The following is a 12,726-nucleotide window of genomic DNA, read 5'->3' as shown; positions in this document are numbered from 1 at the left end:
AGTACCAATGTATAAAGTCACAATGCAATACATCAAGTAGATGCTGAGATATTACCCTATATGTGCTTACATGCAAAACCTAAACCAGAGTTTCTAAGTCAAATAATAAAGGCCCATAATTTGCATTGTTTTCAAATATTAAGTGATATCTTACGTCATTAATTAAGTAGGTTAGATAGTTTGGAAAACATAAAAGTTTCAATACAATACATGATGTATTTCCTGAGATAATGACTTAAACGTGCTCACATGGTGTCATATAAATATAGTAATAGACCAAGGTGTGATGCCGACGGCGACGCTGGCGCTAGGGTAAATAGTATAGCTTGAATATCCGCATGAACTAAAACAACACATGATTAGCAAAGTAAACCATGACTGATATATGACAACGCATTCATGTGTTAACCTTGTCCGCTTTTCATTGTTTTTCTCATCAGTCATTCATTGGCAAATATTCAAGCCGGTATAATAAGCCCAGCCACATACACCTATAATGTATCTCTTTATGGGTGAACTTAAGGTTTATGTAAATATATCAAATGTATTATGAGTGACTATGGTTGCAATTCCATGTTTAATGACGACAAGACTGATGACACTGAAACTATAACATACCTTGATGTTATTACAGGATTTCAAAGGAACATTGCCAACTCAAATTAAACTACTGTGAACCATTTTTATAGATAGCTGACGGCGAGTTCAATGAATTTGTCCCAATTCACATTCACATCCCACGTACCTGTTTCGTTAAAAAAAACAATTGTATTTACATTTAATTTTCAGCTTGTCACACAAGTTTGATTTAAAACTAATTTGATAAATGTATCACAATGGAAAGGCCAAAACTAATCAATAGTTTATTTGTCATTTCTAGACTTACAGACTAAAACACCAGCGACTCTAAATTTCTATAGCCTTTTCAGTGTTTGTTTTTGTCCTTGTTTTTCTTGACAGAATTAAGGAGTTTAAAAGAAAAACAACAAAACACCCACATTCCGATCCATACAATAAATTTGGGTACGGAATTGTCACGTTAAACCAATTATTATTAATTTGGCATACGTGCACTTTTTTTTACAAAAGCAATAACAGAGAACCTAAATATATCATATGCCCTCCATCTGGTTTATGTGTATTTGTGACATGGAAGGAAATGATACTTCATACCAGGAAATAGAATAATGGTTGATCATTCTTATTTGAAGTAGTTACACTTAAATAGCGATGTGATATATCTGCATTCAACTGATTTTTAGAAGGAATGCCTTAAGTGTGGCTGCGATATGTTCTTTTAAGGTCTTATTAATCATTGTTCCCTATGTTATTTTTCGAACTACATGTATTCGGGAATGATAAATGATATCAAAATCTTGACAAGGTTTTTAAGTTTTAGTATGATTAATCCAGTGCCACAGCAAGGTTGAGGGGCTTAGAGTACTTTTGAAAATGTTTTCAAACCCATTTATAACAATTTCAAGGTACTTCTTACTTTTTTAAATGCATATGCCAAGCAAATAATGAAGTTTATAACTTTACGATATTCAGAAATCAATTGTTCCCAATCTTGATTTCAGGATTAAATTTGAACTTCATCATCCCGGAGTTGTATTTATCTGTAAGAACAAATAGTGTACTTTCACCGCTATCCACAGGGTATTCCGTAGCCTAGTAATACTTAGCTTGGTCAAAGGTTGCAAATAGGAAGTCACAGGTAATTTTCTTGGGGCCAAGGCAGAAAACAGTTTATGGAATATTGCCTTACAAATGTTTATATTAGCCATCTCAGGGATGCCTAATAAGGTGAATATGTGGATTTATTGAGACAATGGTGTAAAAGGTTAATGTTTTCTATGACAGCAAGGAATTCTTAACTCTTTTTTTAGTAAATACTGATTTCTTTAAACTTGATTTTGGTGAAAGTTGATAGCTTACAGTATCACTCTTATGTTTATTTCCTTGATAGCAACCAGTACCTCAGTTTTTTTATGAGGAGTTACCATGGTGGGAATTTAACACCCAAAACCTCCTGAGTGAGGGACTGACACATACAAATACCACCAATCTCACCAATATCTATTAAGGATTAGGCAATGTCTTACCTTTTTAAAGAGTGTATGTTTAACCTTACACACGGGATGCTTAAGGACGTCTTTCACCTCAATACTGACGTCTGCACACAGATTGAACGTTTTGACAACTTTTTACTTTTAGTCTTGGAACGAGCCAATTTTTGCGAAAACCCATGGAAATCAGTTATATTAGAATGCTGACAAAAATTAGATCGCAGATGTTTATATCTAATTTCAAAGGATGATGTTTCATGCATTTTTCTTAAACCGTTAGTAACCATAAAACATTAACTTTCTAACGGAAATATGAAATTCTGCGATCTGATTTTTTGTCAGCAATCTTTTGTCATTGGTTTGCAGATATTTACGCAAAAATGTGCTGTTTCGCATACAAAAAAGTTGTGAAAATGGTATATCTGTGAGAGTGCAGCTTTTAAGTAATATGATATTAACTTGTTACTGAAGAACCCAGGAGAGCTTATGCGATGGCGCAAAGGCTGTTGTCAGTGCGTCTGTATTCAATTACTTACTAACGCGATAAAGTATTCAGCTTTGATAGAATCTCAATCAAACTTTAGCAGTAGTTAGTTATTCATCACAGCTTTGTTCTATTCAAACACCAACATTATCCTTTGCATGACAGTATAATGGTCCTTGATCTAATAATTCAGCTTGAGAACCCTTTCTTATCCGATCTACGCAAAATTTAGACAGTAGTTAAACATTGATTATTTGTTGGTTCCTTTTGTAAACCTGCTCTTGATTGAAAATGACTAAACAACCCATGTCAGTATATTGTATGTAGGCATGTCTTTATACATTGTCTGGCTATCATGAAAAAGCTCTAACAGTTGTCTAAGTCTTGATGTCTTGATGTCTTCATGCAATACTATGATTTTGGCCGTAAAAGAATACTATTTTTATGACACGTTACCAGTTTGAATGATCATTTGTGTATCAAGGACAATAACTGAGTTTATTTATTGTTGAGTTATACCACTTGACCCACTGGGAATAATAGACAAGTATTGCATACACTTCCTATTCTCATGCTTTTATTGTGTAAGACAATATTGTGTTTTAAAAGTGCAAACAGTGTTCACATTTTCATACACTACATGCATGCATATTAAATTTAAGATGTTTTGCAGAATCTTTTTAATTTTTGTGCGATTTATGAATCTTAACTTCACACTCTTTGCAGGAGAAAGAAATTCTGCGTTTTACCAGTGGAGTTTTGTCCTTCACAGCCCTGCAAGTACAGATATGTATTCAAGTTCAAGGGATTAAAGGGAGAAAATCTTAGTCTACATGTGTTTGGAAATTTTCAGATAATAATCAGGATTAATCCTAAATTGGAACATCCCCGAGTCTTAGATGTGTGACTAGACACTAGACATATGTGTACACTGGCATGACTTAACACTAGCAGTCTTAGATTAATTTTCATATACATGTTGCTACTAAAATAATAGTCCTTAGTCATACATGCATTTGTTTTATTAAATCTAACACATGTTGTAAATATTCTTTCATATTTCCCCATTGTGTAATGAATTATTGTATGTATTTCTGCAGCATTAGTTAACGTCTGTGTACACATGTATGATATGTTTGCCTGTAACAGTAGACATGTTTAAAGAAATAAATTTTCTGTTGGTTAAATAGCGTGGTTTATTTCATATTAAACAGTTTTGTAACATTTAGTTGAAGAAGTGTCCTGTATTCACTCGAGATTCACTCCCCACAAGATGTTTCACAGTAAGAAACGTTATGGTTGATTTTTTTTTAAATTTCATTTTCATTGCACAAATGAACAACCCTATTGGTATTTAATATTGTAAATTGTGTGTTGATACTAAGCTCATATCACATGCATGTCAAAGACATGGATTTTACATGTTTCAATATATAAGTAGGTGTTGATGTAATTCCTGAATCCAAATATGATGCAAAATGCGATTTCTGAATTAATGAAATCGATGTTCCAAACATAAATGTGAAAAAATTGATTGTCCGCTTCTATAGGTTTATGAAAACAACATGTTACTGCATCGGGCCTTTCTGGACCGGGCCTTTTTGTGTACTGGTCTTTTCAAGACCCTGGCCCTTTTGAACTGGACCTGTCTGGACCATGCCTTTTTTGTAGTGGGCATTTCTGGATAGGGCATTTTTGGTTTTAGTACTGGGCCTTTCTGGACCAGGACTTTTCGGTACTTGGCCTTCCTGCACTGGGCCTTTTTGGCACTGGGCCTTTCTAAACCGGTTTTTTTGGAACTGGGCTTTTCTGGACCGGTCCATCCTGTATGACGTATATTTGGTTCTGGACCAGGCTTTTTCGGCACTGGGCCTTCTTGTACGAGGCATTTTTGAACTGGGCTTTCTTGAACGGGCCTTTTTGGTACTGGGTCTTTCTGACCAGAGCCTCTTTGGTACTGGGCCTATTTGGACCAGGCTTTTTTGTACTGGGCCTTATAGACCGGGCCCTTTTAGTACTAGGCTTTTCTGGACCTGGCCTTTTTTGGTAGTGGACATTTTTAATACTGGGCCTTTCTGGACCTGTCCTTTTTGGTACTGGGCCTTCCTGAACGATGTCTTGGTACTTGGCCTTGCTTACAAAAGAAGGCTTAGTTCCTCCAACGCAAAACGGAATACATTTATTTTATAAGTGAAACAAAATTTTAATTAATATTCTGGCCGTTCATGTACAGCTATTGGAAGCATCTTGGGGACCGAAACGTGATACTTAAAAGCAGGTCTTAATGAAGTTCATATGTAATAGTTAATTATTAGGCCATCTTATTAAATGGTCATCTAACTGTCTTAGAATACTATCTCATTGGCTGACACATTGTCAACGCAAACTGACGAAGGGAAATTTGATCGGTTGAGTGGCAGTAAGCGGACCTTAAACACCCGCAAAGTTGATATTCTTAATGACTAATTCCAGTACTTCATGATTGCCTTTATGCAATTTTATTGGTTGATAACGTTGTATTCTTATCATTATAAGAAAGACATTTTGAGACAGCCTTTAAAACATCTACATTATAAAACTGTTCAAAGTTACAAGTATCCGATTGTAAACTATATAGTTAGTGTACATAGTGCTGCTACTGCTAGTGTTAAGTCATGCCAGTGTACACATATGTCTAGTGTCTAGTTACACATCTAAGGCTCGGGGATGTTCCAATTTAGGATTAATCCTGATTATTATCAGGATTAAGAGCTTGACATGCGCATCAGAAATGGTTGAAAGTATCTTAAAATAGATGTGAATGTCTTAAGGCTGGATCCCTCATTCTCAATTTAAATTTTCGGGATTTGTATTTTTGGTCTATTATCATATCCCTGTTAATTCAAACTCACATTTATCATCATGAATGAAATGATATCTCCAGACTTGAGTCCATATTTAGTTCTGATTTATTTCCTCCTCAAATTTCTGGAATATGCTAGAAATGGCCCAACATCTGAAAATCTGCACGGTCACTATCCGTGGAATTATTGAGATTCAAAACGAGGGAAACTCATGAGGTCCATTATTATCACATTGGATAATCTTTTTGCAATTCAACATTTGTTTTCATCAAACTCGTCGAATTTCCGTAGTTCATCTTGTGAAATAGTTGGTTTTGTTTTCTCAAGGCATTTGAGTGCATCCTCCTAAAATAGACAGGCAGCTTTAAAGCTTTACCAGTACGGAGGAACCGAGGTGACAGTTCAACTTCACGATTTTGTTGTTGACAATTTCATTGTTGAAATCGCGAGTTTTTGAAGTTAAATTAGTGTATTTGTGAAGAAATGGCGGGAAGAAAAATCATGAATTCGTGAAGTTCAAATGTCACCACGGGTCTTTCTTACATGTGAATGTAATACCGAGAATACATTTTAGCTCCTTCAATGGGAAGCCATAGTGTCCATTGTTTGTCCGTTCATCATTCACAATTTTATTTACAGGTATAAAACAGGTCTACGACAGAAATTCGGGGAAATTGTAGGACAATTGTGGGAGAGTCGTACGAATTTCAGGTTTTTTTGTGACGAAAATTCCTGCTCCAGTCTCGAGTTTTGAACATGTTACTTCAGTATTTTCTTAATGACGTCAGGCTTATTTTGAAGGTCTGTCGCGCAATGCCCTTCGACATCCTACAACCGTTTAACGATATACCTTGATATTTGAGTCTCCAGAATCGGACTTTCCAACGATAGTCCCACGATTGTCCTACGTTGAACCCACAACAGTCCGACTAATGTCCTATGTATTGTTACACAATCGCTCGTCATTCCCGTCAATGTCGTGTATCTATACATACTTACGATCTGACTACGACAGCCTTGGCCTGCTCTTCCTTAACACTCGTGCGACACACATTTCATATAATGTGAACACTGCCACGCAACCTCCACCTCTCTCTAGATAACCTACGTCATTTCCCCGTGTCGTCGCTTGCCAAATTAGCGCAAATTTAAATGCATCATACAATGTTTGTTCCAGCATACTGTCCATGTAGTTGCATGTTCGACTATAAAATTTATAAAAATGAACATTTATGAAGAAATTTAGGGCCGTATTCATAAAGAAACTTAAACAACATGTTCAACTTGGTTCATCCTGTTATATCTTAGAAAAATATCGTGACTGATCGTTAACATATTAGAGCTGTAAAAAAGCTTAACTATGTCCTCAAAGACAATCAATTACCATGTTAACGGGAAGAGGCCCCAACGAATGTTCTGGAATCTCGGTCCAGGTCATTTCCATGGCAACAGGGTCATCGGGTGCACATGGGATGTACATGTTCATATCGTCCTCGGAGCATGTGGTCTCCTCTAGTTGAGACTTGTTCACCTGAAAACGGTTATCAGGACAATACATGTATATATTCAGTGTTGGCTTGTTTGAAACCCCTCGGCCATTTCCCCGGATGCATGTATGCCGGTGTTTTTGTAAAAGCAGTTATTAAACTTAAAATAGCGGTGACGATTACAAAGTTGTTGTCTCTTACTTAAGTTTAGTGCCAGACAGTCGACGTTTTTGCCTGAAAAATAACAAAGCAGCCCAGAGTCCGTTTATTCTGTGTATTCTGTATTTGATTCGGTTTTATACTACGCCATCTACTTGCAGAGTAGTTAAATGTAAAAATTCTGCATTATAGATAGATAGATTTATTCCAGTAAGGAATGCACATACATGGACAATTAAAATAAACAACATGTATAGTAAATAACATTATACATACATGATATTTTCAATAGCCATGACAGGCACACCGAACCAAGGATGACACAAAAAAGAGAAAACTCTTATTTCCATTGTGGTCCTTTGTTTTGGTGGCTTAGCATAGGGAGGCATTGCATATTTAAGTAATAATATAGCTGTAATCGAAATTGTACAAATACATTAAAAGTTAGTCTTTATGCATTAATATAAATATTGCCGTAGATGTATCACAGCCACTTTACATAATTTAGTAACATAAAGTTATAAGTTGAGAAAGTTAAATATAAATATCACAATATAGTATGAATATGACAGTATGTAGTACTTATAAAATGCGAGGTTAAGTTAAAATAGTTCCTTTACTGAAAATCTTTGAATAAATAAACGTTAGACGCTATTAAATAATTTCGCTGTACTCTGTATAGTCAATTGACCAATTTGCACGCGAGATAACACTGGGGTCTAGTTTCTTATGTCCCCTAAAACCGTTTATAGGGAGAAAGTTCAACGTAACTAAACAGCGTTACCTTTTTATCAGAAAAGTAACACTGGTTGAACGTAACCGCTGTGTATTCGGTAATATCCGGTCCGGTCAGTATGACCATATCCGGTGTTTGAGTACAGAACAATGTGGTGAAAATGTAAATAAACAAATAGATCAAGCAGATCCAGCAAGGTTGACATGTTTATGTCACACCATTCAGGTTCAAAGTCTATACAGATGGAAAGTAGCCAATGGTATGAGATGGTATAACCATGGTTTGATTAGATACTCTGTAATCACTTTTGAATTTGTGTAATCTGCCTTATATTCGAGGTAGTTTATAATGAATATGGACAAGATGCTCCGATTGTTGTGTCAGTATAGTATGGTACAATGAAGATCTGCCCCAACACGTTATATTTTGAATGCACTTATAGTGTGTCTTAGCGACCTACGTTGTTTCATACAATCCATCACAACAAAAACCAACTTGGGTTACATAACAACACATTTGACACGAATGGAAACCATATACCATATACTGCCCATAATGAACTGATTGTTTAACAGAAATACGTTTACTAGTGTCCAATTTACTAGTATTTTATGGCTGTAATGTCACCTTTTTGAAGTGTGTGGCGGCCTGGAGCCTGCGGACGGGTTCCATGGCGACATCACGCACAAGCACTACGAGGTCGGACCCGCTGTACCCCGCGCACCGGGAACTAAGGCTCCTGCATAGTGATATTAATAGGTGATATAAAAATTATATCATGATGATATATTGAGACATTCTTAGAATTTACTAGGACTATATATGCGATTTATATGGCTCCAGCATGTCTGATTCACTAAACAACTCGCATCTAGCGCTGCTTCTAATAAAGCTTACAAGGATGAGAGTGGAACGGTGTCCAATGAATGCTAGTCGCTTTGATTTTCATTGTATTCTTAAATGTTATTTCAAACTTAAATATATGCAGAGAAAAACGTATGTACCAGAACATACGAAATACACCGATATGAATATGTATGACAAACAGCCACCAACCGGAGGTGCTCCTCCGTGAGCGTGTGGTCCATGGAGCGGAGCTGGGCGCCCAGTATGTCCGTCCGTGCGTCCGTGTCAGGAAGAGGCATATACAGCCGTTTGCTGAATCGCTTCAACAACGCCAGGTTAATGGCCCAGGGCGCATGGGTGAGGCCTACCACAAACACATCTGAAAAAAAAAACACTACAGGCGTAGATAAAATAGAACTTTGAATGGCTTGTCGCCTCACAGTGTTTTAACATAGGCATGAATGGAATTCACCTAAAAATCCTGAATATTGCATTTTTAATTTGCCGGATCATAGTGTACTGAGTAGTTATGCTTTATCAAACACCCAGGATTACTCACTGTTTTGGAGCTGTGAAAAGCCGATCAACATTTCATTGCATGCCCTCCGGTTCCGGTCGTTCTTCGAGTCTGAGCCGATCACCTCAATATCGTCCAGAAATATGATGGCCGGCTCCCGGGACTGGGCTGCCGAAAATAGAGCCCGCAATTTCCTACATTGAAACACAGTGTTTGCCAGAACAGTTTTTATTAAGTAACTTTTAAACTTATACTTTTATCTTTCATTTGAATATAACTGTTACCTGAACTTTCGTTTAAATATGTACATAATTATTAACTTGAATCGATTCCAGAAGTCATATATCTTACTTTTGACATGTTTACCCTGTTACCACCGAATAACAGAATTAAGCAAAGGAAAATTACATTCTTAAGCACTTGGTTTTCTTACTCTTCCGGATTGCCTGAGTACTTTCCGAGAAGGTCCCATGCGTGAACGTAGAAGCAGGTGACGTCTCGTCCGGCCTCCGTCTGAAGAGCACGCGCAAGAAGCGTCTTTCCGGTTCCTGGAGCCTGCAAGTATGCCGCCCATTCATGATTTGCCATACGTTTAAAGGGATGTGTTACGTGTGGATTAGAGTATAAAAGAGCCTTAAAGCTGCAATCTCACAGATTTACCGTTATTCCAACTTTTTTTTTGTCTTGGGCTTAGCATTTTTTTTGCGTAAATATCTACTAACCAGTGATGAAAGACTGCTGACAAAATATCAGATCGCAGATTTTCATATTTCCATTCCAAATATAATGTTTTATGGCTCAAACCGTTACTAACGGTTTAAGAAAAATGCATAAAACATCAATTTTGGGACGAAAATATGAAAAGCTGCGATCTGATCTTTTGTCAGCAGTCTTTTGTCACTGGTTTGCAAATATTTACGCAAAAATGTGCTCGTTCCAAGACAACAAATAAAAAAGTTGTCAAAACGGTAAATCTGTGAGAGTGCAGCTTTAAAGAAATGGAACGACAAAAATGTTTATATCTAACATCACTTTATATAATACATTAAAAATTATAGTTAAGACACATTTCTATTGATACGTGAATCAATTAAGACTATAATTGTTATTTAAAATTATTACACACAAATAATATGATTCATGATAATTTCACCGGCACTGACTCCTAGCAACAGAACCCCTCTGTGTGGGACACGCATGCCCTTGAACAAGGCGGGGAACTTGAGGGGCAGCAGGATGCATTCCTTCAGGGCGTCTTTTACATCCTGGGCTCCCTTTACGTCTGTCCACTCCACCCGATGTTCAGGCATCTCGAATTCTGCTAAATTTGTAATTGTAATCGATTGTATAAAAGTCATCTTTGACCCCATCCTCAGCTGCCCAGCGTATCATAACCTATACTATGTTATGACACGCTTGGCTGCCGAGGATGCTTTACCCCAGACATGACATATACAACTGTTTGCAAGTGAGCTTAGTAATTTAAGATTTTGAAGCCGGGAAATATCCAATATCTATGACCTGTCATTCGACTTCTCACATCAAAGTATTATTTCATTATCAAAGAGACTTTACTACTAAAGAGGCGGTCTCAATTCAACGTGAAGGATCCATACATGTACAGATTGCATTGGTTTACTTCAACCGGCCAATTAAATCGTAGCTGAAAATTGCGCTCTAAAGAAATGTTACAAACGAAACGATTAACTTATTTTCAAAATATGTAGAATTAAAACAGAATTATAATTATTATATGTCTTGCAAAATTGCTATGATTTTCTGAGTATGAAAATGGCATAACACGAATATTACCTAAAATACTTGCATCGTCGTCATGATCGGCGCTGATTTCTATAGGAGCCGTTTCACGTTCGCCCTCCCTTCAAATAGTTCAGACACATTACCATAGGAACGGTTTGATACATTGTTGGATTATTTACTACAGCAACATGCGGAATGTGTTCGATTTATAAGATCTTAAAGGGTGATACATTTTTATTTATTCATATCAAAGCATTAAGTGAAATACAGTACTACAGGCTTAGCTATATATGAAACATAAAATTCAGTATGAATAACTACAATGTGAAATTATACTGCAGTATATCAAGATTTGTCTCCCTTAGTTACATTTTAGGTAAGTAGGCAACACGTTTTCTTGTTGAAAAGAAAGTATTTACTAATTCATGAAACATATAACATTCATAAAATTACATCTCTTTATTAAATGTCCGAAAAATGTATTGAATGTTATTTAATCATCATATGAGTCAAAAAATAATTTCAATTTATGCTGATATTCAAAGTTGTTAGTATTCTTCTTTAAGTGAAAACTTTACTTATAAATGAACTGTATATAACAAGCATTAATTATTCATCTCTTATCATAAATGGGGGTTGTTTATCTTCTCTAAGCCCAAATGCATATTGTGATAAAGTGTGTATAACTTGCATACACATACACATTAATGTTGCATAATGAAGATTGCTTTTATACTCCAGTCACAGGCGTCTGAATCAGTGTTTGTCACTAAAATGTTGATTCGAGCCATTTTGGGTACATAAAATGAGATAAACAACACATCTGGAGATGTTTAGAGCCTTTGATATATGTGTATATGTATAAAATTATGTATATATCAACATATTAGTGACAATAAATGATTCAGACGCCTGTGACACCACTATCATAAATTGCAATATTTATAATTCATTAAATTAGATTAATCTGAGCTACTGAGTACAAACATAAGAACGTATAAGCTTACATTTTTTTGAACTTGCAGACTCCTCTTCAAAGAATGTCACCGTTTATGATCCGTATTATAAAGCAATAGACTTGTGTTTACCTGTAAAAATAGCAGTTCATACAGTATGGCTAAATGCATGTGATACTGAGGTTATGAGCTAAATATAGGATACCTGTATATTTGGAAAACCAATACATGTAGAATACTAACATACGAAATTGTTAATAAATGTCATTAGGGTGATTATGGTGGTAAGAAACTTTACCCGTTTGAGGGATTCAGAATAGAAGCTTAATCTGTTTTAGAATGAAGAATTCATAGCAGGGGTAATAAAGGCTTGAAACGTTTGAGAACGTACGAGAAATTCTAAGCAGCTTAATTTAGTAGCTTAACCTTTTTGAGTACGAGGAATTCATAGCAGATTTAGAGTCTTAACTCGTTTGAGTATGAGGGATTCATAGCATGGTTAGAAGATTAAAGGCGTTACCCGTTTGAGCATGATTGAGGAATTCAGAGCAGGGTTTAAGTCTAGTCCACCTAAATGGCCGTCAATGAGTCTTTTGACGATTTTTAGACTATGGCAGACTCGTGTTACAGGGATACACATGAAATGTCAAAATAATAAAAAAGTATCCCTGATCGTTCATTATTGTAGCTAGGTTTAAGTCTCAATCCGTTTGAGTATGAGGGATTCATAGCACAGTCCTACCCAGTTACTCCAATTCTCAGAATTTCCCCTCAGACCTGAGCATAGTGGGCTAACGGTTAAGAGATATTATCAGGTCAGTGTGAAGAAATGTTCACCCTTGGAGGCCATAAATCTATGGGTTAAATT

At 36.1% G+C, this 12,726-nt stretch overlaps 1 protein-coding gene across 1 annotated transcript; it reads right to left on the bottom strand.

The window, feature by feature from the left end:
• Positions 1-7,082: 7,082 nt before the first annotated feature.
• Positions 7,083-12,004, bottom strand: LOC128243319 (vacuolar protein sorting-associated protein 4A-like). The gene is made up of 8 exons (XM_052961023.1): positions 11,910-12,004; positions 10,954-11,021; positions 10,305-10,462; positions 9,575-9,696; positions 9,184-9,335; positions 8,835-9,003; positions 8,406-8,517; positions 7,083-7,117 (listed from the first exon to the last, which is right to left on the bottom strand). Coding segments are annotated over exons 1-8 (810 nt in total). The 5' UTR covers positions 11,912-12,004; the 3' UTR covers positions 7,083-7,090.
• Between the last annotated feature and the right edge of the window lie 722 nt (positions 12,005-12,726).

This window comes from Mya arenaria, chromosome 8 (assembly GCF_026914265.1).
Source record: "Mya arenaria isolate MELC-2E11 chromosome 8, ASM2691426v1".
Taxonomy (NCBI): Eukaryota; Metazoa; Mollusca; class Bivalvia; order Myida; family Myidae; genus Mya; species Mya arenaria.
Note: the sequence above shows the minus strand (reverse complement) of the source record. Positions and strands in the feature narration are given on the sequence as shown.

Bases quoted from the DNA above. Each gene is read 5' to 3' on its own strand.
- LOC128243319 (XM_052961023.1), bottom strand. The intron at 9,697-10,304 runs GTCAGTGCCGGT...GCATACTTGCAG, and splicing joins GAGGGGTTCTGTTGCTAGGA to GCTCCAGGAACCGGAAAGAC. The intron at 8,518-8,834 runs GTTGGTGGCTGT...ATCACTATGCAG, and splicing joins CTCACGGAGGAGCACCTCCG to GAGCCTTAGTTCCCGGTGCG.